Source organism: Myripristis murdjan, chromosome 6 (genome assembly GCF_902150065.1).
Source record: "Myripristis murdjan chromosome 6, fMyrMur1.1, whole genome shotgun sequence".
Lineage (NCBI taxonomy): Eukaryota > Metazoa > Chordata > Actinopteri > Holocentriformes > Holocentridae > Myripristis > Myripristis murdjan.
The window spans coordinates 22,247,897-22,274,836 of NC_043985.1; the positions used below are offsets into that span (position 1 = coordinate 22,247,897).

General features: G+C 43.6%; 1 protein-coding gene across 7 annotated transcripts in view; it reads left to right on the forward strand.

The window, feature by feature from the left end:
• The window catches only part of frmd4a (FERM domain containing 4A), a 67,674-nt gene that overhangs the window by 13,810 nt on the left and 26,924 nt on the right, over window positions 1-26,940 (forward strand). For 6 of the 7 annotated variants that reach the window (XM_030054668.1, XM_030054669.1, XM_030054665.1 and 3 more), the window contains exons 2-5: window positions 15,300-15,365; window positions 21,349-21,443; window positions 23,018-23,110; window positions 26,523-26,607. In XM_030054668.1, coding sequence (XP_029910528.1) covers window positions 15,300-15,365; window positions 21,349-21,443; window positions 23,018-23,110; window positions 26,523-26,607 — 339 coding nt within the window. Of the gene's footprint in view, window positions 1-11,853; window positions 12,451-15,299; window positions 15,366-21,348; window positions 21,444-23,017; window positions 23,111-26,522; window positions 26,608-26,940 lie in introns of those variants that run through there. The other variant, XM_030054670.1, reaches the window with a different exon arrangement.

Consider the following 26,940-nt stretch of genomic DNA (forward strand, 5'->3'; position numbering starts at 1 on the left):
AGACTCACAACTTCTATACTTAGCTAAAGGACTATACCACTGTTTTTGTGGGTTTAAGCCATTTATTATACTATTTTGCATTACCATATACCATTTTTCTGAAGCATACTAAACTTTGCTGGGCTTTTTTCCATTTTTTTTTTTTTTATTTAAATTTCTAGGTAATTATTTAAAGTAATACTACAATGTTTGGGCACAATACCCCAGCTAAGTACAGACCCTCTCACTAACATGTCAACAGACACGCTTATCATGTAGCATTGAAGCAACTTTGACATAAATGAACTCAAGCAGAATATTCACTTTGATGGATGACCAATCTGTAGGAAATTTTAATGCTCTGCAATTTGATTTTCGAAATACTCTGAAATTAAAAGAAATAATTGTCTGCTTGGAGGCAGGGAAAACACATTCAAACAACTGAAAAGACGGCATCCTTTGTAAAATAGTCAGTCAGAAAATAGTCAAGTATAAGCTGTAAACCCAACTATAAAACCCATCATATCTCTACATAATCAGACAATAAAAATCATGATTGCACCACTCTCATGTCTTGGAGACGCCCAATATTTTTGAATGCTTCACAAGATATTCCAACCTAAAACTTATTTTTAAATACCGACATGGTCATGCCCCTTCCCTGCTTAATGAATTTGAGTCAGCACACGGTAATTGTCTCAAAACACAATTTTAATGCTTTCAATCGAGTTGTTAAATTGTGGCTAAATAAAAAATATTGTTCTCACGCCTACCTGTTCGTGCATTGTAGTAAATGGGCTAAAACCATGACAACATGCAGAAACACTGGTGTGGTCCTTTAAGAACCAAGCAATAATTATGTCACAATCATCACACCAACTTACACTGTATGTAGAAATTGTAATCTTGTTAAGGTAATATGTTTTAGTCATAACAATCTGTCAGTGTTTTAGCATAATCTGTACACATCTATTACCTTGCCTCACCACTGCTTCAGTCTGTAGGCTCAAGGCCCTTCACTGATAAATTCGTCTGGTGTTGTTTTCTGTGAAAATAGCTTTCTCATTGATCATCTCCCTCGGCTCCCATGGATGTGTCCCGTTCCATTATGATAGGAACCAGTGCTGCACAGCCCCACTATAACCAAGACACACAATCCTCATATGTTTGGGTGCGTTTGTGTCTGCTCTGTTTCTGCTTTTGTGTGTGCTTTGATAAGCTGCGGGCGCTCAGTCAAATCATGGTATTTCGAGGCCAGTGGATTTCTTGGACAAAGAATCGTGTGTGACTGCCAGAAGCCGCTCTGAATCAGGACACGGCTGAACCCGGTGAAGTTTGTAAAGTCCCTATGACTTACATGTTCAATTTATCATCCATTTGTTCTCATATTCCTCTGAATCTGCTGTTGATAATAGACTTATGACAGAGAGGCAAGGATCCAGAATAGGAAATCTGCCTCTGCTCACTAATTCCCAGCCTTTCTTTCCTTATTCCCTGTTTTCCAGCCAAAGAATGATTGGATCGGGGGTGAAGTTGAACTTGTGACTCCCTACTGGAGAATTCCGATCACTATCCCTCTCTGGCGGCCGTTTCTGTTCTTCTTGCCAAAGTCAGGATTTTTTTATGTGAGAAAATCCTTTCCCAGAACCAACCGTGAGAGATTTAGTGTTGTTTCCTTGGTGGGAGGGGTAGAGTGCCAGAATGGACAACAGTCTCCATTTCAAATCTTTCCAGGGCTTTGTTTATTTTTTGTAATTTTCTAATTTGTTTACAGCCAGCCGGAGGCATGTTTGTGTTTGATATCCCCACATAGGCGCACACACACAATCTCAGACACACACACACACACAAACACCCCTCTGTAGATTCTGCTGTTGGTTGAAACCGTTTACAGTATCTCCCTGGGGATGAGGTCTTATTTGCATAGTTCGTCTGGAAAACATTTCCACTGCTCCATTCCCAAGTTTATCAAATGCCCAGTGTGTATGTGCATGTGTGTGTGAGAGAGAAAATGAAAGAGGGCCAAAGTCTGTTCACATCTAAGCTTTATTTAAAAAAAAAAAAAAAAAAAGCCATAGGTGTGTGTTTAATCAACAGTCTAATGGTGGGAAACACCCTATTTCCCCACTCAATTCCCCAACTTACTTGCTTTCCCATAAATCATAGATTATGATTCAGATTTCATTTATCATTCATGTAGATATATTTGACGACTCCCTTTGCGATGAACGTAAAACATTTAAAAGACTCTGTGCCCCCCTCCGTTCTCCCTCCATGTGCCATGTCCATGTCATTTAGTTACTGCAGGGCATAAGCTTCTTAGTCATGCCAGAATCTAATTTCTCTGGTAATGTGAGAATATAGCACGCTACCCCACGGGATGGCCACTCCCGTTATCAATTCTGGACACGTACATGCGCAAGCACACATACAATACACATGCTGAATGTCCCAAAGGACGAAACTGAAATGCTTTACTTTGAGGCACAGCATTGGACCCATTTGGAACCGGCTGTGGTTTCTCTTTTGGCTTTTGCAGCTAGCGTACCAGGGAAATCATTTGTTACTGTTGCAAGACCTGCAAAAATATTTACGATAGAAAGGATTATTGATGATGGCTCTGTTTCATATAAAAAGGGGAAAACACTTTCCCAGATATCGGTTGCCATGTTGGAGAGTCTTCAGATTGCTAAACATAACTTTTTTTTTTTTTTTTTTTTTTTTTGGAACAATAAAACACTGGCTGGCTTTATTGGGCCTGGGCTGGGCGGCTGACTTGATAAATCTGGATGGTATCCCACCCTAAATCCTCTGAGTGTGTCTGAGCTGTGGAGAGCAGCGGCCAGAGCAGACATGATATATGGTTTTCTGGGGTGGTCCTCCTCTATAGGGTGAAGTGATAGGTTTAACTGTGGCATTAGTGATGGGGTATACAGCTTTATAGTGTTTTAAGTTCAGAGGTTAGGGCCTCCGTATAGAATGGTAATCCCAGAGGATTACAGGGGGAATCTGGTGAATATCTGAGGAAATCCCTCTTACGAACTCTTAGATCCTCTGTTTGCATGGATATTGTATCCACTCACAGTGTGTCCACGTGTGTTTACAGAACAGAGGTTTAGAGGCTTGTACATATGTCAACTTTCAGAGATGAATATAGGTGATTAGGATCATTTTCCTCCTGAAATGAAATATTCAGGACTGTAACTGGCAAGACGGCGAGTAGAGACGCATCATAACTACCTCAGTTTGATCACAGTATGTCATCCTGTAAAAGTACACAGAACAGCATGAGATTGATCTCTTTGATGTTGAAGAAATACGGATGATATGACATGCATGTCTGAAGAAGCTGGCCCTTGGTCATTTGATTCCCCATAATCCTCTTGGGAGGAAGGGACACAACTGGTGCAACATCCGTCATTATGAGTCATCCTTCCGAGAGAAGTATGTGAAGATCCGCATGTTCGCTGTCTTGTTTTCTCATAAATTCCTTTATACCTCTTTCAGCGCCGTTCGGATATGTTTAACCCCTCTCTCACTCTTACAAGCACTCTATCTTAAGTACTTCCCTGTAGGCTACATTGTACATTTATAATTTGGACACATAAATGTACACAACTATGCATGCTATTCACACACATACACATAAGGTATGCACGGCTGTCTTCCCTGTGTTTTTTTCACTTGAGACTTTCTTAATTTCAGAAAGAATTTGAAGGTTTATGAACATAGTACACAGCACAGAGGTGCTTTTGGGGAGAAAAAAAACTTGAAACAGTAACACAGAGGGCATATAAAAATTATTTCAGTCTTCACCTGTAACTGCAGTGTATGATTGAATATGTGTTTTTATTTATTGAGCGCAAGCTTTCCACCTCCCCCCCTTCAGATTCTGGCTTGCCCTGAGGCAAAATGGCCAAATGGAAGGGATTCAGTACCTTTACAATGATGGGATTCCCTTTGGGCAAGAGGAAATACACACACACACACACACAGTACAAACACTTGCCAAGGGGCTCTCCCTGCAGATGAGCTGGGTCATTTTTCATTACCCTGGCTCAGAGGAATCAAGTGTGTAGTAATGGAGCACAGTCACACTGAGCCAAAGCCATAGGAGGATAAATCCCCACTGTAGAGCAGAGTGGAGGGAGGCCAGACAGAGGCAGCGGGACAGAGCCTGTGGAGGGAGATAGAACTCTTTTGCACCGGTCTATCTTTGGTTATCATTAGTTTACCTCAGAGCAGATCCTGGGGTGAGATCAGAGAAAAGTCTGAGGCACAGATGTACTAACAGACACACTCGCCCCTTGCAGTCTCCTCTTATCTCTCTATTGCTTCTGTTTCTTCTCTCTCTTTTGTGTTGCCTCTCTTTGTCTGCCTGCTTCTGCTTCATCTCCAGTTTATTCCCACTCTCTGCCTTACTCGTCTGCTTAACCCTTTTTTAGACTCTCCCCCAATGTCTTCTCTGTTTCCCTGCCTTCTCTGTGAAAGTGCATATTTGTGTTTCTTTTCTATAGACCTGTCATGACTACAGAGTCGCACATAAGCCGCCTTACGTCACTTGAGCCGGTTTAGCCTGGGGGTAATGTGGAGGTGTTTGGGTGGGGAGGGTTCCTTTGTATAAACACTGGTGTATGTATGACTTTGTTCAGTGAAGGATTCCCTCATCTCTGCCACGCAGCGATGATAAAACTCTCGTCAGCTAGATTGTATCACTTTGTTTGAGGCAAACTTTCACTGCACGCTTTTTTACTGTAAGTTTGTATCCCTAGGCAATACCTACCAGTCTTGCTTAACATTGTCTTACAGTGCCTCCTCCTCCTCTTCCAAAGCGCCCTACATTCCTGGCAGTGTTCACATGGCCAGGACGCCGAGATCCCTCACATGTTGCCATGACAACTTTTGTTTGCGTCTTCAGTTGGAGATCACGGGGGAGTGTCTGGTCAAACATTTTTGTGCATATGACTAGATTTGCACGTGGGAGTGTATATGAGGATGTGTCTGTGTGTGTGTGTGTGTGTGTGTGTGTGTGTGTTCGCATGTGTGTTTGACAGGGGAGGCGGTATGCACGTCAGTCAGCAAAAGAAGCAGGTGCTTTTAAAAACCTAAGCATTATTATGTGGATTGAGGCTCACAAAGCTCCTGTAAGGCCGGTGCTCTGAATGATGTCGTTCTGTGGCTGCCCCTGTAATTGGACCAGAGGGCCTTGGAGGCCCTGAAGGACACACGCACGCACACACACACACACACACACACACACACACACACACACACACACAGAGTGCTAAATCAGAGGAGAGCAGGGAGGATTTGGGCACTTTATGCCAAAAACCTCCCCTCACTCCTGTCCCTTGCTGTTCTGGTCTCAGGATACATGTTTAATAGGCCAGCAGAATATATTAGCACTGTGACACACACACACACAGACACACTCGCACACCAACACACACACACACACACACACACACAGGAGATTGCGGACAGGGCTGTTTAATATTCGGCACGTTAAATGATTAGAGTGTTTGGTATTCTATCCGTTCACAGGATAGGGGAGAGGTCACCGGAGTTCAGTCACTCTGCAGTACACTGTGCCCTTGAGTTTGGACCACAAGCTAGACTCTCTCTCTGTCTCACTCTCTCTCTTTCTGTGTGTGTGTGTGTGTGTTTGTGCGTGTGTGTGTGTGTGTGTGTGTGTGTGTGTGTGTGTTTGTTTATGAGAAAGAAAGAAGCAGAAGAAGCAACACAAAGAGATAAAGAGAGGTCAAGGATGATGATTCATCAATCAACAAGGCTCAATAGGTGTACTGTGTGTACTGTGTACTGTCTAAGAGAGCACGCGTATGCACACACACACACACACACACACACACAAACATTTATTCACTCAGGCTTTATTAATCTCAAGAAAATCTTCTGACAATTGCACCTGATCATCAGTGATAACAACTGTATAAAAATAACATATATATAGACATATATACTAAAATAGATCTAAATATGTACCTGTGCATTATATATTAAAGATACATACTGCATAGATTCCTAAATACATACTGTGCACACTAGCACATAACATACATAACATCAAACATTATCTTAGGAATCAGTGCAGCAGTTTCATGTAAACCAAACTGGACCTTGCAATGACGTTCTAAAGTTATGGAATGAGTGTGTTGTGAAGACTTCCAAGTATCAGGTGCACATTTATACATACATGAAGGATTCAAGTGTCAGTGCAGAGTGAAAACGGTCGCTTTCACACCGCCTTTCTCCGTGCATGGAGCCAGCAGTATCAGAGCACAGGGTCAGCCAGGTCTTACAGTGATTTCTTACCATATAAATTATAAATGAAGAGAGGAGGTGTCTGAGAAAAAGATCCCTCCCCAGTGAATGAGTCACACACACACACACACACACACACACACACACACTGGCAAACCAGATCCACCTTTTGTTCGCCTCCCTGATCACTGAGACAGTGTTTCATTGAGATAAAAGTCCTAAAAACATGACATCATGCTCACCTGTTTGTGCTAAACCTCTATACTGTTCTTGTTAGCCTGCTGGTGCACTTGCTCCCCCTCCTCCCCACCCCTTCCTCGCTTTGTCCTCTGTCCTTGCTGAGAAGCTTCTTCCGTACTGTGAATCACCTTAGGGCTCTCATTTGATCCAGAAGCACAGAGCTGATGTATGGACATGTGCGCAAACACACACACACACACACACACACACAATCCTTGTGCTCAAAATGGCTTTATCAACAAATGCAAGCGCTCTCATTAGGAGTGGAATTCAAGGAATTTCTAACCCATGTCAGCAAAGACCGAGACTGACCCTCACCATCTGAGAGAGAGAGTCCTCTGAGAGTGAGAGCAAAGATAGAAACAGAAAGAATTGTAAACTGAGGAGAAAGGGGGTTTGTCCCTCTTTTGGGACACAGGCAAAGTGGAATAATCCTTTTTGACTATTTAGGGTAAAGCTTCCCCACCAATTAAAAAGCCCAGTGACAGAGAAAATGGCTGAGCATCATGTATACACACAAACACATTCAAATGGCTGGTGCTGTGCAAAAAGGCTGACATGCATATGCGCAACCTTAAGTGGGCAGTGGTGACTTGCTCACAAACAGACACACTGCGGCGCAGTATCACCACGCTGCGCACACCAAAGGCTTTCATCTGCTTGGATGTGATAAAGGGAGACGTTTGCTTTGGCCCTGTTTTACAGCTTGCTGTATTAAATATAACTTCAGGCTCTATATGACTGCATGGTGAATGTGTGTGTGCATGTGCCTGTGTGTGTGTGTGTGTGTGTGTGTGTGTGTGTGTGTGTGTGTGTGTGTGTGTGTGCGTGTGCGTGTGTGTCTATGTGACCCAGTTCTTTCAGATACAGTTTTGGCATCAGTGAAAGAGCAGAAAGAACAGTGGAAAAGGGACGATAATGGACAGAGAGAGGGAGAAAAAAGGAAAAAAAAATCACAACAATGGAGGCAAGGGGAAGGGTGATCTGGACATGACACCAGCGGCTAGAGAGAGAGAGAGAGAAAAGCTCCATTAGCAGTCATTTGCACATATAAAGATGTGTTACTAGTTGCAAGCCACTATATAATGAAGGGTAAATTTGCAATATCAGACAGCACTCCACTACTTATCGTGTACAGTAATGATGTAATAGTTATAATTGGTATGCAAAGCTTTGTTTAATTATTGCAGCATAACTGAAATGCCATTACCGGTTGTTTTATCTCATAGTAGAACTAGAAACATGGTGACCTTCTAGAGGGAAATCTGAAAGGAAAGTTGAGAAAAATATGAGAGCACCAAGAATTTAGCAATAACAAAGTCAGGTTGCTAGACCGCTATGACTGTGAGGCATGTTCAAATTTAGAAATGCAAAATAATAACACCCTGCTTTGCTGTGCTATCTTTACCCCCTTTCTTTTTCGTTCTGTCTCGGTTGCAAACCTTGGCTCACGTTTTGCATATTATCTGGAGGGCATATCATGGTTTGTTAGAGAGAGGGTGAACACATCAGACACGACTTTCACTGCTGCTGATCAGTGACTATGACTACCACTAATGTGGTAACACAAAGTCCCATTTACATCTATGACATCAAACCCTGCATTGTCTATGCAGTGAGAAGCACCATGGATTTGAATCCCTAGGTACTTAATTTGAGCATGTGCCAAGCGAGGATGCCTGCGCATTTCTAATTCTTTTGGGATTGAGGCCAGCAGATTTCCTCTAGGTACATATAGCGCGGATCTTATGTAAAGATATGAAAGCACAGCCATGGATTTGTGGGGATTCAGCACAAGCCAAGGTTGATTTGTAAAGTATCTGATATAAAGGGTAACCACTGATGTCCTCAGTAGCATATCTGTTGCTTGTAGTATACCTGTTATGACAAGTCACAGCACTACATGCACAGTACATTAGCAAAAATCACCATCTTAACAAGACTGCATCATATTTCAATCTTATGGTCTTTTTTTCTTATGTAAAGTGAGAAAATCTGCCCTAAGGTTGAGACAATCCCACTTGTTTCTATTACCAATCAACTTGTTTCCAGAATTTTCCTGAATCAAATGTAATTTTCTTGATATTATACTGGGCTGGTCTCTCTCATTCTCTCGTGTATTAACATATTTACACATGTTGGCACCCAGAAAAAGTCTTGAAACAAGTGAAACTGCACTGGAAACAAGTGTGATTATCTCATCCCAGAGGCAGATTTTTCTTCAGTTGTAAGCAAAGCAAGTTGTTCAGAAGGATGTTTTTTGCGGTGTATAAAGAAATAGTGAAAAAAATCACAAAAACATTCCTTTAAAAGAAAAAAAAAAACGAGAATTGTTTTGGAGAAGTCAGAGAATATGGCATTGTAGTAAAAGAATACCAAAGCAGAGCTGGCTACAGAAATATCTCCTGTTTGTTTGAAGTGCCAGTGTGTTTCTGATTTTAAAAGGTCCTAACTGGAACCACATTTCAGTCCCAAAGTCACTCACGGGCAGGAGGGTGGAGTTCACACACACACACACACACACATACACACACACAGACAGACACACACACAAACATGCATGAACAAGCACGCACACACACTTGCACAAACAAAACAGATCTCTCCTGGTCAGACGTTTCTCTAGACATTCCTGGCTGCCTTTCCATGACCCTCCCTGCTCAGTCTCACTCAGCCACTACATGAAGCACTAGATGGGGAAGACTAGATTTGCCCCTATTATTATTCTCCCATCAGGTTTTCTGTCACCCACACCGAACTGAAAGTGTAGAATACTGTGAGCTACGTTGTGCCCAATCTGGCGCCATAATCTAATCTGCACCATATGCAGATACCATTATGTTAAAACTGACAAGGAGTCATAAAGCTTATTCAGCTATAATGATCTCAGTACCATAAATCACCATCGGATTGCTTGTGTCAGACTGTGCTTGCTCCCAAAATGACGTGTTTAAGAATCTGTGTTCTTTAGTCTCCATAAATACAGGAGAGAGGAAGACAGAGGGAGACAGAGAGTGAGAGGGTGCAGTGTGTGTCAGCCTCCACTGCCTACCGCAGCGTAGCAGAGTCGGGGTTAAAGAGATTCTCCATATTGCTTCAATTAACCATTCAGTGCTGTTTATATCGCATTCCACCAATATAGGTTACCTCTTCCAGCACAAACCATCAACCCTGTTCCCCTGCCCGACCCTAAAACCTGACTCTAATACCCTCCGCCTGTTAAACCCACCTCACCCCTCCAGATCTTTCCCTTTAGAACCTAAACCCATAGAAATAGACCAGATCAGCACCTCATTACGACCACACCCCAGCCCAGAATAGAAGCCCACTGGCTCCATAACAAGGCCCCGTAAGGACCCAGATATGTCACACCTAGATGTGTTTCTCACCTTGCTCTACTTGGCAACCACCCTTGTGGGTCATGGTAAGGTGACCGTTTATGGGGAGTGTAACCCATAAGCATTGCTCACTACAGGTCATTAAATCACGGCTCTTGATTACGGTTCTTTCCGGCTTTTTTTCCCCTTCCTTCATCTTCCTTGCCATTTCTGTCTCTGAATCTGCCTCCCCATATCTCTCCTTTCCATGTGGGTTCTTTGGAGCCAGGACACTCATATCCATTCCAAACAGCAGCATATTCTTTTAGTTCAAGTTTTCAAAATTTTGCTCCTGCATTTCTTCTACTGTCTCCTTTGGTTTCTTTTTCAACCCCTTCCCCCACTGCCTGCACTGTCCCCCTCGCTCTCCCTCCCTTGTGTTGGTCAAACAACAGGGCCCTTGTGATAGCTAACTGAGGAAGCTACCAATAAAGGCAGATATGTATTTGACCAGGGAAAGAGAGGGAGGGAAGTGTATGCGTATAAAGCCAAAGAAAGAGTCATCTGGAGATGTTTAAGTTGGACAGGCCAGTTTCCGGTGTCTGGAACAGGCCAAAAATATCCAGAAACAGAAAAATCTTCCAGGAGGGAAAGGATACACCTCCTCACTGCTCACTTGACCTTCTACATTCAGCTAGCTGAGCAGAATCTCAACATGTACTATAGTAGTAACAAAATGTTTCAAACAGCATGTTAAAACTGCATCTCTATGTTGCTTAACGTCTTGGAGAAGGTTCTTTTTTTTTTTTTGGACGAATCCTTTAGATCTGAGACCATGCATTGCCTATCATATTTCAAGTGTGGTGCAACTGCGTTTGGCAAAGACACAATATAATTGCTGACAGTTGGTCAGTAAAGCCAACTCACATTAGATTAGCTCTGAAGTCATGTTAATTTTCAGCCGAGTCCCAGCTGTACGTAACAGAAGTTGTATAAATTGGGAGCTCTGCTTGGAGACAAATCCAACTCAAGTACAGACATGCATGCATATATAGTACATAAAATACACACATATGCCCATGTTACCTCATGATTTTCTCGTAACATGAGGATTACTTTTACTACGATGCAATTAAAAAAAAAAAAAAAACAGGTGAGCATACACTCACTGAATCATTCAAAGGCTTGACTGACTGCGGGTTGGGCTCAGCCCTGCCTTCATAGCACACACTAAGATCTATTTATGGTACCAAAAACTGGATTGATTTTGTTATGTTAACACCTTGTGGTTTCAACGGCTGCTGCTCCAGCTGTGTAAAGTGAACACAAGTGCCCAATTTAGGTCATACAAAAAAATGAGATTCAGTCTAACGGCTGAAGTGGTCCGAAGCCCAGAAATCATTCAAGCAAGCCAAACCTGAGCAGGGAGATCCATGTTCAAAAAATACAGGCAGGAAAAGACAGCCTGGAAAAGGGAGAATTCTCATCAGAAAGGCAGATTAGTGGATGGTAACCCCACCTAAACTCTGTGTGAATTTTCCTTGCAGAATATTATTTACTCTTTAGAGAGATGTGGACCAACTGCCAAATATACCTACATTGTTATTCCTCAGTCCCACTGACTCTGTAACATTATAAGAATTACTTTTATACAATAGTAAAATTAATTTCTGAAGGTATATCTGATATGAAGTTGTGCAAGTGGTCACTGCTCATAATTTGGTAGAGCATCACCAAATTATAACTGCAGGTTTATTGTTGTGCATATCCAGATGACTGGCTGAGGGTCAGTGGTGCTCACGTTCACGGGGTGCACGCATGCAAACCGATGCAAACACACAAACGCACGCGGGGAGAGAGAGAGAGAGAGAGAGAGAGAGAGAGAGAGAGAGAGAGAGAGAGAGAGAGAGAGAGGTCTGCAGTTTCTCATGGCTGTGAGCTGTTGCAGATTATTCCCCCTCTTTCCTCCCTTCGCTCTCTCTCTCTCCCCGCCCCCACATCTCGCCTCCATTATTCCCGTGTTTTTTTTTTTTTTTTTTTTTTCGGAGCAACTCTAATGACAGCGAAGGCAGCGAAAGAAGCCTAAGTGGAGAGTAAAACGCCGTGTGGATAGATTCAATTGTGCGTCCGTTTCTTCCGGTCGTCCCCTTGTTCGGCGACCGTTGGTACGGTCTCCTGTCTGCACTTCCACACCGTTTCTGCACGGCGCCGGTATTACGGTAGAGAAAGGGGGGTGGTCGACCGGGACTAGCCCCGTGAGAAGCTCCGTGCCTTCGGAAGGAAGGAGGGGTGAAGGGAAGCCAACCTTGGAAGACGATCCAAGCTCGCCGCTTTAATCACTCCCGAGTTATTCCCATCGTTCCTAACGGTGATGTGAGATATCACGGCTCCGTTGAGAGGATACAGGCGGCACAGAGAGCTACGTCGCTTTTAACTATCTAACTAACGGTCACTAACATGGATGCTGATGTGCCTCCTCCTCTAGGCCGGCCGGGAAAAGGGGAATTTCGTGATGATTTTCTGGCAGTAACATATCTCATTTCTTTCTGGGACTAATCGGGTGTTTTCCCCTCTTTTGGAGCCGCTTTTTTGTGTATGGGAGCCTCACACGGACGGAGCATTTCTTAGCAAGGTAATGTACCCGGTCGTCGCCAGCACTGACCGAGCAGCATCACTGCTCAATGGTGTGTTATTCTCTGTGTGTCTGGTGGCATTTCTCAGCAAGATAAATAATGTAACGGGGTGAACTTGGTTGCTTTCAACTGCAGGGCAGACGTTCATTTTTCATTTTTCCCTTTCTTTGTCTTTGTGTCTAATCGTTTCTTACCTCTGAGTCAGGCCTTCAAGGATGGAGTTTAGCCAATTCAAACCTGACGAGTAATGGGTCAAAAATGTTGGGTTGGTTTGGTACAGTGTGAATCACTCAACACGGCAACATGATGTAACCGTATGCATTTTTTAGCCCATGTTCTTTGTAGTTGTAAGCTGTAATACCTGCCATTTCGACACAATATAGTCCAATGTCACAATGCTAAGTTACTAACATAAGTAAAAGGTTAACATCAACTATTGCTCCGACTATTATCATTTTCTGGCTATCGACAACAAGATGCTGATTTTGTCATGATTAGCAACATGCCAGGGTGCCTGTTCTGTCTGAGACGTGCAGTGTGTGTAAGCTGTGTCATGATGCAGCAACATCACGTCAAGTTTCGGAGTATTCGCTCAGTACCATTTATTTACAACGAGCTATTCTTAGAAACTTTATGACATTCATCTTTATGGTGGTTGGAAAAGCCAGCAGCATGTGTCCAAATCCACAAAGTGAATACTTAAGACTAATAAGAGTCTGTCTTGGCCAGATTGGGCCTCCTAAATTTAGCCTACAGGCAGCAATTTGTTACCTTGACATTAAGGTTTGTGCTATTCCCAGGTGCCCCAAGCAGAGTGTGTGCACGCGCATGAGAGAGAGAGAGAGAGAGAGAGAGAGAGAGAGAGAGAGAGAGAGAGAGTGTGTGTCACTGTTTGTGTGCGCTGTCTGCATTGCAGTTTGCACGATTCAGCATATAAGAGACTTGTGTAAGATGTCAGTACAGTTTTGCCCACACAAGTCTCAGGGACAAGCAGCAAGGTTATTTTAGACAGGCACCAAAATGATTTCAGCAGTTGATTCCTGTACATAGCTGGACCAACTTTTCCTCCACTTGACAAGTGTTTTACTTGGTGCATGACTGATATCCAGTATCACTGCACTGAAAGCTACATAAAGTGTACATCACTGACTTATTACTTAGTAGTAGTAATAGTAGTAACACTATAAACATGCAGGTTTTGGTAATATAATCCCAAGACAGGACTTTGGTGGAAGAAGAAAACTGAAGGCAGCACTGGAAAACTCAAGGGTGTGTGTGTGTGTCAGTTTGTGTGTGCACAGGTGCACCCAATCTAAACCCTCAAACCACAGGAGATCAGTGGTGAGTGGGTGGGTAAACTAAACCCTTCAAAGTGCCTGGCAGCCTACACACACACACACACACACACACACACACACACACACACACACACACACACACACTCCAGTAGTCATTCAGCAGGGTTCACACAGGCATGAATGTGGAGAAGGCACTCCTCCTCTCCCTTTCTGTCTCTGGTTTCTTCAGCTCATTGCTAAACTCTCACCTCTAACCTGCCACCCCACTGCAAGCATGGGCTCAGAGATGAGTAAGTAGGTGTGTATCAGAGTGGTGGTGTTTTGGACACACCCATGCAAAATTGCAATGCCTGAGGTGGCCAATATGATCCTCCTGGACAAGCCTTGCAAACAGGTTACACCTGGGTTCATGTATATGGTATCATGTAGGGACAGGGGTTTTGGATAATGCTCAACAGCAAGCCCACACCACCCCTTCCCCTCCTTACTCTCCCCTCTCCATCAGCTCCCCCCCATCCTCCACCAGCTCCCAGATGTGAGGGAAGTGTGGGAGGAGCAAGAGGGTGTTTGTGTTCCTCAGGGTCCCCGCTTCCTGTTGAAGAGCAGAGAAACTCCACATGTGCTGAGAGCATCCGTACACACACACACACACCCACACACACACATGTACGCACACACACACACACACACACACACACACAACAAACACACATTAACATGCTGTGCTGAAAGATCTTGCACAGCTTTTACCTTTGTGTTTGGAGGTCTGAAGTATTTCCCCATGGATGTATAAGACCTCAGTGTTGTATCTAAGTGATTTTCGTTGCTTAGTGCTGTAGTAAATGTCTGGACAGGTTTGGAGAAATCGGCTTGGCTATATGGAATGCTTGGTTGAGCCTGTTTGTGTATGTGTGTGCGCGCACACACACACGGATGTGGCTTGTGTTTCCCACAGTTCACTGTTTCATCATTGCACCTGCTTCAGTGTTTACGCCTGAACTTGGCAGACGGATATTGTCAGTTCTTGGCCATTCTGTTCCGCAAACATTGTAACAACAACACAGATGCACAAAGACACATCGAGTGAACATTTGCAGGCAGGGGGTTTCACTCATTGTGGCAACTGTAGTCCAGTGATGGTTAATGGATATCCTGCTCAAGGAGGAATGCCAGAAATGTCCGTGAGGAAGAGAGCAGCGCAGGAAACACTCTCTATTGGTCCATTGTGTCTACTTAGCTGAACTAACCTTGTTAGGCCTGAAGGGAGTTGTGATACCATGTGCACAAACACACATCGCAAGGCTTATCATACACAGCACATGCTTCTCACAATGGTAGATGGGTTGATTCATCCTGTAAACATGCTCTTTTCACACCACAGTGGTGCCACAATAACATATATGCTATTTCAAAACAGAAGTTTCACTGAGCAATTGTGTTGTTATTTGTTGACTGGCATTAGTTGAGACCCATAGAAAAGTTTTTAATTGAAGCCTGCAGTGTTTATTGAATAAACAAGCATGTCTTTGTTGTTTCTCTCTGTTCTTAAGATGACGGAGGGGAGACGATGTCAGGTCCATCTCCTGGACGACAGGAAGCTGGAGCTCCTTGTACAGGTGAGTCCCTGCCCCCCTCCCTCTCCCTTTCTCTCTGCAGACTCCCTTTCCTTAGAGCAATGGAGACGTGTCCTAAGGGGCTCAATTACTGCTGACCAGGGGAAAGTGGTGACATTGCTCCTTCTCGACTCTCACCTTCTCTCTCATTACACACACACACACAGACAAGACCCAGCCCTGATCTGCTGCAGCCCTGCATCCAGACATGCTGTTCAGTCCTAATGATGTTCTAAACAGAAACTCTTATCCCATCTCATTCCCCTAAACTCACCCTTCACTGCTCATTCTTCATCCTTCACCCCTCCTGTCCTCCCAGATTGTCTCTGACCCAAAATCATCCAACAGACATCCACCATCTATCTATCTATCTATCTATTCAAACCTCCTATCCTCCCTCTCTCTAATATCCAATGCTCCTTCTTCCAACTGTCTTGGCAAAAACAAAGCAGCATGCCTGTCTCCCTTCCCTCCCCTGCCTTCATCCATCCATCCCTCCCAGCAGGCCTTTCTGCAGTAATGACCGAAGGCAGCAGCATCCTTCGCCGCCACCCCCCACCCCCTCCTTAGCCATCTGAAACCCCATACCTTTCTTAGCTAGCCGTTTGCCAGTTCTGCTCTGGCCCAGTCTGCTTGGATGCTTGTTCAGTCTCGCACACCGTGCCTCCGCCAGCTCTCTTCTCTCAGCTCAACGCCCAGGCTTTCAGACAGTCATAGCAGTTTTGTTATAATATGGGATTTTTTTTTTTTGTGGTGTATTCCAGACAGGCCAAGTCAGGGAATATCAGGCAATTTTACACTGTGCCGGAATATACCAGAATTAAATGTATTTTACAACTTGTTTCAAACGTTCATTGCATTAGATGGTATTTTTCAGCTCTCATACACTGTATAGCTACTTCTGTACTGTTTAAATATTTTCTGAGTTGGATTAGAGGGAATATTTTCACCGGACATTTTGACTGGAGGGGTTAAAAATTACCGGGCTTCGGCAGATTTTACCAGTCAAAGTCCGGTAATTACCGGATAGCGGAAACCCTGCTGGATAGGAACATTAACGTACTGGTGTTATGCAGGGTGTTGTGCAGCTGTTGAGAAATTCATCTACCCCATAAATTTGTCTCATACGTATGTATTTAGTCTAGCAGCAAGCCCAGATCCTTACCCTTATCCGTAACCATGTCTTACATGTTATTAATATTGAACTAAACATGTACACATCACAAAACTTGACATGACAACAGGAAGGAAAGAACACATTATTCATTATAAAAGTGTTTTGACTGAGCTGTTCTTAGTCATGGAAAAATATTTTAATTTCCTATCAGAGCTGTAGGATATTGCTCTGTTTCTTTCTCTCTCTCTGAGTCACTCACTCATTCATTCATTCACTCAGTGTGCTTCTCAACATCCTGGACCCATGCTTTTGCTCTCTTTCTTTCTCTCTCTCTCTCTCTCCCTCTCTCTCCCTCTCTCTCTCTCTTGCTCTCTTTTCCTCTTCCTTTTTCTTTCTGTGTGTGTGTGTGTGTGTGTGTGTGTCGCTCTCAGGGTCCCCCTTCTTCTTCCCCTTCATTGTGGATGGCAGTCACTTTTGCCATCCCTCTGCCCATCTCATGGTTTTGGCTGCAGGAAGCCCCTTTCCCCTCTTGCTGACCTCCCTCACCTCCCCTTGGGTCTAACTGTTATCCAATCCCACTGGAAACAGAGAATGAAAGACAGAAATACAAAGAGGGTAATTGCTCTGAAAAGAGACAGGGAGAGCAAGCAGAGAATAGGGTGATTGGAGCAGAGCCTCTGGAGGTGGACAGGGAGAGAGAAAAGCGAGATGAGAGTGCAGAGGACAGCCCTGGATGGAGGGAACGGAGATGAGACTAAAGGGATGGGAATGGAAAGAGGGAGAAAATGGAGGGGAGAGTCAAGAATAGGTCTGCAGACTTTCTGATTTGATTACTCTGCCAGAACTGATCCTCTCTCTCAAATTGGCACTTCTTTCTGCTCAACTCTTCTCTCCTTCTCTCTCTATCCATCCTCAACGCTCAATCTCTCATTTTCTTGCTCTGCTCTCTTACACTTTCTCTCTCTTGCCGCTCCCACCATTCCCTGCCTCTGTGTCCCTCTAAACCTCCAAATATACAGTCACATCAGCTCTTCATCTCCTCATATACTCATCCATCCATCCTTCTTTCCTCTCTTCCTCTCATCCTTTCATCATCTTTGCCAAAGGAAGAGGAGATGAGACACACAGGATGAAGTGAACAAGATAAACAAGTGGATATTTGAAGAAAGTAGATGGAAGGAAGAAGAAAGAATTTACAAGAAGTGGAGCATTTCATGCTAATGTATTACATTCAGGTCAGCATGTATTTAGCGTCATCATTCCAGCTCTGCCTTTGAGGCCAGAGCTTGTTGTGTAAGTTTAACGTGTGTTTGCTCTATCTGCCACACATGATATACACTGAGCGGGCTAATGCTGTTTTTACAGTGCGGCAATGGCTGTTGTAAGGCGGTTTATGGCTTATGAAAAGATGCGATGAAAAAATTAGCAAGGGAGAGCACATGACGGAAAGGCAGGAAGAGAGGATGTTATTAACAGACTTTTGTCATATAAATCAGGATACTGCTCTCTCTCCCTCTCTCTCTCCCCCTGTCTCTCTCCCTCTCTCCTCCCTTCTCTCCGTTGAGCGGATGTTCAGTAGGCCATTGAGTCGTTAGTGGGACCACAGAGAATTACAATGTTTTTCTAAGTTTTCTGTGTGCTGAAGGAACGGATCAGAGCTCCGCTGATTTCTAAACAAGGATTTCTTGAGGTGTTGGGCCATGCAGGGAGTCAAGAGAAGCACACCGAATTGTATATTGTCAGTCAAAGAGGCATCATACCAGTACTGCACAGTATTTCTTTGCAGGGCCATATCATGTCTTGAATGATAATTTAGTAGCATTGTGGTCAAGTCTTTCGTATTGAGGCTCCAATAAAAGTTCCCCCAACCATGCCAGGCGGTGCTGGCCCACACACTGTTCAATCCCTGAAGTATCATTCTTCCTCTTCCTTATCCCCATCCTCCTTCCTTTGATCGTGTGTCTTCTGTGGTTTGCTTATGGAGCAATGCCTCATTGGCAGAGAGCTATGTGCCAGGAATAAGACTCACCTACTGCCTGGGTTATAAAGGTGGAAAAGAACCACCAAATACACCATAGGGTAACAATACACATTAATCATAGCCTGTCACTCCCTCAGGCTAAAATTGTGGAGGTCAGTGAATAGAGCATTTAGATCAAGTTAGAACAACATTCCCTTTCCAATTTCCAATGTCTTGTAGTATGTATTAGAGAATTAACATCACTTAAAGGTGAACTATGCCAAGGGTTGATATTATTGAGGATGTTTAGACTCATATGTCAAAAAATGAGGAGTAAACATGTAATTGGATGGTTGAGTCTACAGCCTGACTCACCGGCAAAGTATTTGCTAATACCATGTCTTTTTCAGTTGAGTCTTAAAAGATCCTCACTTAAATCAACGCTCGACAGTTTTGTATAGTGCACCTTTACAGGGACACTTAAGCTTTTTAAGACTTAGCATGAAGTGGGGGTCCTGTCGGGCTGTATACAAAGCACTTACACTAATATTTGAATGGCATGAAGGAAGCAAGAATCTGTTATTAATTAGGTCACAGCATTTCCCTAACAAACCTTGCATTCAAAGTTCATAAAAAATCAGTTTGGCTTCTTCTGAATCTGAACAAGCCTGGGAGGCGCCACGAGCCGAGCCAGCTGTTTACAGAGACTGGGTATGACTTCCTGCCAGACACCCGTGTGAGTTATTGTTGTGAGTTTGTCGTTTGGTGTCTGTCGGTATGCATTAGTGCGTCTCCTCCTCACTTGCACCTCCCTGTAATTCTTACACTGTTTAATTACCTGTGCTGCTGAGGAAGCACAGGCTAAATGTCTGTTAGCACTAATACTGTCTAAGTTAGCAGAGACCTGTCCTGTCTGATAGATGGCTCTGCAGTGTGTGTGTGTGTGTGTGTGTGTGTGTGTGTGTGTGTGTGTGTGTGTGTGTGTGCTTGTGTGCGTGCGTGCATTTGTATCTGTGTGGAGTGTGTCTTTCTGTCTGTGGGTATGTGTGTATACCATATCATTTATTACCTGTCACTCAGTGTCCATATCACTACTGGTATCCTCCTAAACATTATTACACATCCGTCGTTAGGTGTCTTCCCTCTCACCAGTGTGCTGTTGGGTGTGTGTGTGTGTGTGTGTGTGTGTGTGTGTGTGTGAACCGTGACTAGATATTTGAAGAGGGAACCAAACTCAATTATCCTATCTAATGCAGTTCATGTGATTGTTGTAGTCTGCTTGGTATTCATGGTTGCGCTGAGGGAAGAAACTCAACAGGATTCCTTGTCATTTTGTTCACCTGCGTCATGCACTTTTGATTTTGGTGTTAGGTCTTTTAGTTGATAATTTGATTGTTTTTACCCGATTTGCCTTGACCCTAAGTATTTTCAGCAGGCTATGAATAGGTTATTATTCCTGTTTTCTACAGGAATAATAAACTAAAATGTTTTCTGTCTCTCCCACTGGTTACTGTATTTGTCTTCTGCTCCTGTCCCCTGGTTATTGTTTATTAAGCTGTGGCGGCGTGGATGTTGCTTAATTTACATTGTTGCCAGGGCAGTCATCTGCTGTGTGGTAATGAGAGACCACCAGGGTCCATGTCTGAGACTGAACCAAAACACTTATTAGAGGGGGAGGAGAGGGGGCAGAGACTTTAAGACAGGAGAGCAGAGAGACAGATACAGTGACAGACAGAGACAGATCAGGAGAGATAAGCACACAAAGACAGAATGGACAGGTACAGTCATTGTGTTGTGTTCAACTGTTTATCACTTGGTATGTAAAGTGAGAACGTCATTCACCATCCACCATACATTAGCGTCTCTTTTGCATCTATTCTCTCCAGAGTCTTTTTGTGTAGCAGGATCTCTGTGTGTAGGCGTAGCTCTTATACGGGATCTAGGTCAGTGGAGATGTGTGTGTGTGTGTGTGTGTGTGTGTGTGTGTGTGTGTGTGTGTGTGTGTGTGTGATGTCTGCATGACATCATTACCTTTTCTTTAAATAGCTCTCAGTAGCTTCTGCCACTGAAGCTTTAGCTTTGCAGTATGTTGATAGTGGAAGACCTCTGGGAGAGATTCTTCTGCATGTGCACACCATGCCATTATAGATGTGTGTGTGTGTGTCTGCATTTAGTAATTTGCACATATAGCACATGTGTTCCTCTTGTGCACTGTTGTGTTGCTCACTCCCAGACAAACTTGCATGAGGGTAATGTACACGTACATTTGTGTGTGTGTGTGTGTGTGTGGGTAGAGAGGCACACCCATGGTTAACCTCAGGGTGGGGTGTGCTGTTACTCAGAATGTCACAAACCAGCAGCATATGGCAGCAGTCTCCGGCCTTTGCTTGGTTTTAAGATGCTCTGCATGCTCAGAGCGTCTTGACGAATGGAAGTTGTCATTGCATATAGCTCAGAAGCACAGTATAAATCCAGGGAGGTCTTGCGCTCACTGCAGCCCTCTTCCTGCAGTATAGTGGTTCAGCCCAGAGGTATGACTCTGCAGTAGAGGTGTGGGTCACAAAGGCAGAAAGGAGAGAGGAAGGGAGGGAGGGGAAGAGCAAGATACCTGCTCTGTCAGCAACATCCACACACTCCATCCATCTCTCTCACTCTGTCTCCACTCATTTATCCTCTTCTCTCTGGCTCTTTCTCTCTCTTTTTCTCCTTGTGTCTGTCAAAATGCTTAGTCACTGCACTAAATCAATATCTGATAGAATTAATTATCACTCTGTGTGACAATAGCCACTTCCAGTTATACAACAATGTGCACAACAACTCACTACATTTGCATACAAAACAATGTCTTACTGAAAATACAAAGCCCCCTTTTACAAACCATAATACTCTATGTTTCTCTTTCCATGCAGCCCAAGCTGATGGCAAAGGATTTGCTGGACCTTGTGGCCTCTCACTTCAACCTCAAGGAGAAGGAGTACTTTGGCATTTCCTACACAGATGAAACGTAAGTCTCAGTTCAAGAGTAATGTCACAGAAAACTAAAGGTATGAAGGATCATTCATTAACCTGGGACTATCATGTTCAAGTTGGATTGAGTATATCAGTGCTGTGCCATAGCAAGATAACTATTTGCACACCATTAGCAATCACTCTCGCTCTTGATCACGCTGTTTGAGCTTGCAAACCTTGCACTGTTGCCAATATACAAGAAAATGTTGGAAGAAAAATATCTCTAGGTTTTTCTTTAGTAGTGGAAAATCAATGAAATGCATAAGGGGAAATGGTCTGGGATCTCTTTTGCATTGTTTGAACATTGGAGAGCTTGGGTCATCACACTATGGTGAGACCAGCTGACTCAACTTGAGCACCTTGACACAACTCTTGAGTGGACGCCTGGATCGTGGCGACTGGATGGACTTGAGGCATTTTCGATTTCCAGTTATAAAACAAAATGGTAAAAGAAAACAGCTGATAAGACAAAGGCAGTGCAGAAGTATTGTAATGGCGTACAGGTAACATGAGCAATGTAGTTTCAGAGATCTGTAAAACAAAACTGATTTTTTTCTGTTTGCACTACCTTTGTAGTGAGAAAAGTTGTGCCAATAGAAACTTTGCTGGCATCACAAAAGTCTTTTTTTAAGTTTTAAATTTAACTTACAGAGACTGTGTTGTCATCATGTTTAGACCTTGCACTTCTATTTTTATTTTGTTTTCCCCTAGAAATAAAAAAAAAGTTCTTTGCAGCCATAATGATGCCATTGAAGAATTATCTGACTGTATTATTACATCCATAGTTACTTGGCAGTCATAGCTGGAGCTTTGATTGTCTTCTGCTGGGCAAACAACACGTGATGTATGACACACTTGCCAGAATGTCACCTGAGAAGTGCACTTGATATTCAAAAATGGCATTCAAATGAATTTGTTTATTTGTTGTGGTAGCTGAACTAGAGGGCACAGCATGATGATTATCTTGTTCTATTCATGCAAACACTCATGTGAATGATTTACATACAAACAACACCATGGCCTTTGTGTGTCACTTTCTCCCTTTGTTTTATCTGGACCCCCTGATATCTAGCTGGGCTGGTAACTGCTGCATGGCATTTACATGGCTGTTCCAGATACGGTAGAATTAGTGCAGCAAAGCAAAGTCAGCTGTGCAGTGTTGGTCCTCCTGGGCTAACGCTGTGATGTGTAGATTTGTTGTGTATCTCAGGGGGACGGGAGACGCCTGAACTCTGACCACTCAGAGTTTGTGAGGGGGAAAGAGTGCGAGTGAGAGAGAAAGAGAGAGATGTTGCTCAGGAGACCATGCAGGGTTACCAGGGTTACAGGCTGCCTCTGCAGTTTTCCTCTGTGTTGGAGAGAGAGAGAAAAGAGAGGTGAGGTATAGAGGAGGGGGAAAGAAAAAAGGGAAGGGAAGGCAGGGTAAAAGGAAAAGAAAATAAAGGACAAAGAGTGTTGCTTTAGATGGTCACTAGTAGTGCTCACGTTTGCTGTTTCCTGATATTTTCAGTCCCTTTATCAAACATTCCTGAGTGTGCTCAGTCTTGATTGTTTGTTTTGTATCATCAGGGGCCATTTTAGTTGGCTGCAGTTGGACCGGAGGGTACTAGAACATGAATTCCCCAAGAAGTCTGGGCCCATAGTCCTCTACTTCTGTGTCAGGTGAGTCTTCTTCATCAACATCAGCGCCTCATTGACACACGCCCTGGTCTCTTTTTGAAGGTGGTGTGTGACTGTGTGGGTTTTGGTGCAGGTGTCTTTGTGTACGTACATGCATTTGTGTGGTAATGAGAACAGATTAACAAGGTCAGTTATGACAGGCGCCTTTGAAATTGCTTTGACCTCAGTGTTTAACTCCCGCCACAGGGCTTCTCAACCAATCGTGAGCCTCTTAGAGCTCATCAGTATGCGCTCCATGCAAATCCCATCAAACAGCTTTGCCATGACTACAAAGTGCTGTACTACAAACAAGAGGAGAAAATACTTTCCCATCGGGAAAGGAGGCGAGTTCTTGTGTACTATCAGCACTGTATATTTCTCTGTAAAATCTAACCAGCAACAAAAAAATATTATGTTTTTTAATTAGACTCCATTTGCAGTGGGTCCACTTGTTCATGTCACACCAAACAGAGCATTAAAAAAACGTGTAAACGCTCACGTGTCACTAATAAGCCCTTTTGTACCATCTCTACCCTCCTTTCTGTACACCTCAGCACCATCTATAAGATAGACCACATGCCCATGTAGTCTCTTCTTATTGCTGTCACTGTATTAAAGGCTCTTCTTCTATAAAAGCCCTGTCTGCTACAACCTGCTGTGGCAAGGTTATGAAATAAACCCCCACCCCTCAGCCCTCTCTCAGCCCTTTGTACTGCTCACACAATGGCCCCACTCTTATATAAAACAGGTCCAGCTCCTGACTTGCACACAGGCACTGTGTTGTGTGTATGTGACAGAAAGAGAGTGCAAGTGTGTTGGTGTGTCTGTGTGTATGTTTTATCTGCACTTTAGGCTATTTAAAAGTAGAGAAAAGGCACATGATCTAAGGAGAGCTTTTTTGACCTTTCTAAGACCCACATAAAAATGCACACTCCACCCAACCCACACTCCACCCCATACAAGCACACGCACATACAGTGCAGTGCATACATATACAGCCAGAAAGGAAAAGCCAGTGCTTTGTTTTGGGTCCACTAGTGCTCTCTGTCCTTAACATATCTGCCCGATGTCACGTGGACCCCAGGGACAGAACCTTGGCTAGCAACGTACATAGTAACGTGACGCACAGCAGCTCAACTCAACAATGTCATGAATAGCCATTTTTCCGCTCTGACATTTGCGATAAGGGTCAAGCAATGATACAATTACGCGACTACTTGACAAAATCATGCTCCTAGCACACAAGATCCATTGTTCGCTACATTTTTGGGTGGCCTGGGTTCACTTTGTACAGTGGAACACTCAGTGATACTAAAGCAGAAGTCGTGTAGATTGATTTGTATGTTCTGATGCCAAAGCAGCTATTTTAGGTACAATTTCGCTTGAGTTAGATTAATCGCTGCTGTTCAACTGGAAGTTTAAGTAATAAAATCAGAATGAAGCAACTGAGCGATATCTAATTCTAACGGAGCTGTGCCTGTGTGTGTGAGAGCATGTGAGTGTGTGTGTGTGTGTGTGTGTGTGTGTGTGTGAGTGTGAGTGTGTGTGCGTGTGTGGGGGGTGGTGGTGGGGTATTTACATAGACTAATAGGTGTTTGAGGATTTGGAGGTGGTGCTGTGACCTTGTGAACTTTGACACCATTTTGAGGGTTCACCCCCCCTTGTCTTCTGCAGAACAGCCCAATCTCCAACCTCAATCACACCAAATGTCACATTCTCTCTCTCTCTCTCTCTCTCTCTCTCTCTCTCTCTCTCTCTCTCTCCCCCTCTCTCTCCCTCTCTCTCTCTCTCCCTCTCTAGAAACCCACATACACACACACACACACACACACACACACACACACACACACATAGACACAGATTCTGGACTGTGATAGAACTACAATCAGTCCAAATGTCAGACCTGAATCCATTATCAATCCGAGCTGCTCTGTTTCATTAGCCCAATACAGGCTATGTGAGAGTGTGTCTCTACACAAGCACATGTGCATCATGTATTTGCATGAATTTATATATGTATATACACATCTATCTGTCTATCTATCTATTTATGTATCTATCTATCAGTGTTTGTCTGCCTAATAGAAACTGACTCCCCACCCCTGCTCATTCAGTAGCTGTTTTTAATGTATGCTTAGTGGTGTGCTGGTGGTGTGTGTATGTGTGTGTTTCTCTCTCTCATCAAGAGTGTGACTGTAATTAAATGTTCACATTGAATATCGACAAGGCTCTTCTCTTTCTCTCTAGCAGCTCAATGGATAACGCGATTTAAGCCCTGCAATATTGATCCAGCTACAATCGTCCTCACTCTATACCTCTTCGACATATACATGTGCGCGCACACTCACATACACACAAACAAATTGACACATGATATTCACATGCACAAGCACATAGAAACACGTGCTCACACACTCACGCTTTTGATGGTGGAGAATACCAGGTCACAAAGTGAAATTGTTTAATTTGTGTGTACATGTGTGCATTTCTGGATATGTGTGTGTGTGTGTGTCTGCATGTGCATGAGTATGTGTGATCTAAGGTGCAGAGTATGCACATGATTGGTGGGTTAGAGGAAAGAAACTGCTTCGAAATGTGTGTCAGGTGACACATGAGAGCACCTTTGCTGTATAACATCTTTTTGATGTCCGTTTCCACCAGAGAGCAGCTGACAAAGAGGAGGTTCCTAGCGTACCACCGTAGCTCCCCTCTGGCTCTGCATGCATTCATAAGCTAAATTTAGACTGCATTATTATGTTAGCTCCCTGCTCACTGCTCAGCCAGAAGTGGGTTACTGTGTTTCTCTTGCCAGTAGCTACCAGTCAGTGTGTGTGTGTGTGTGTGTGTGTGTGTGTGTGTGTGTGTGTGTGTGTGTGTCACTACACACTGCTGATGATGCAGAGAGTCAGACATTGTGTGAAGTGCATCATGTGCACATTTACTGTGTGTGTGGGCATGTGCACATGTGTGTGTGTGTGTGTGTGTGTGTGTGAGAGAGAGAGAGAGAGAGAGAGAGAGCATGCACACTCACACCAATTGCGGAATGTGCACACACATTAATGGATCTGTGCCAGGCAGCATGGTGAGAGATGGGGAATCGGTTTTAGAGGAAGTGAGAGGTGCGGATGGTAGTGTACAAGGTCAGGCTTTGGTACGGTCTGCCCCCCGGTGGTCAGTTTCATCATTGTACAATTTTTTTCTCTTGTCTCTATGTGACGTTACAACAATTTTCATTCTGTTTTTTTTTTTTTTTTTTTTTTTTAATTCATGGATTTTTATTTTCCAGAGCACCCTGCAGAGAAAAAAAAAACATCCTTAGTTATCACAAGAAACAACAAACATTCCACACTTGGTTAATGTTCTTGTTGCCGCTGCTGTTGCAGTCGTATTGGAGCTGTCTTATCTGTGCTTCTAGGTTCTACATAGAGAGTATATCCTACCTGAAGGACAATGCCACCATCGAGCTGTTTTTCCTCAATGCCAAGTCCAGCATCTACAAGGTACACTCATATTTTCTAGCCATAAAACATATCCCATATGCTGTGAACTTGTTAAAAAAGGATTGCTTTGTTTCTTGTAAAATTCCCTGCAGATGTGGGAGGTGAGAGTGCAGAGGTGGGGCCTGTATATTTTTGCAAGGAATACACCACTTCATTATACCTAATCAAAAATTAGCCAATTTAGGTTCTGAATAAAGAGATGCCTCGAGAGGCCTGCTTGGACGGTGAACCTCCATATTGATTTGATGAAGCAGAAAATGCAATCCATTTGCATCAGCTGTTACACATCATGTTGTGTGCTGCAGTGCATTCCAACTACTAATGAAAAATGCG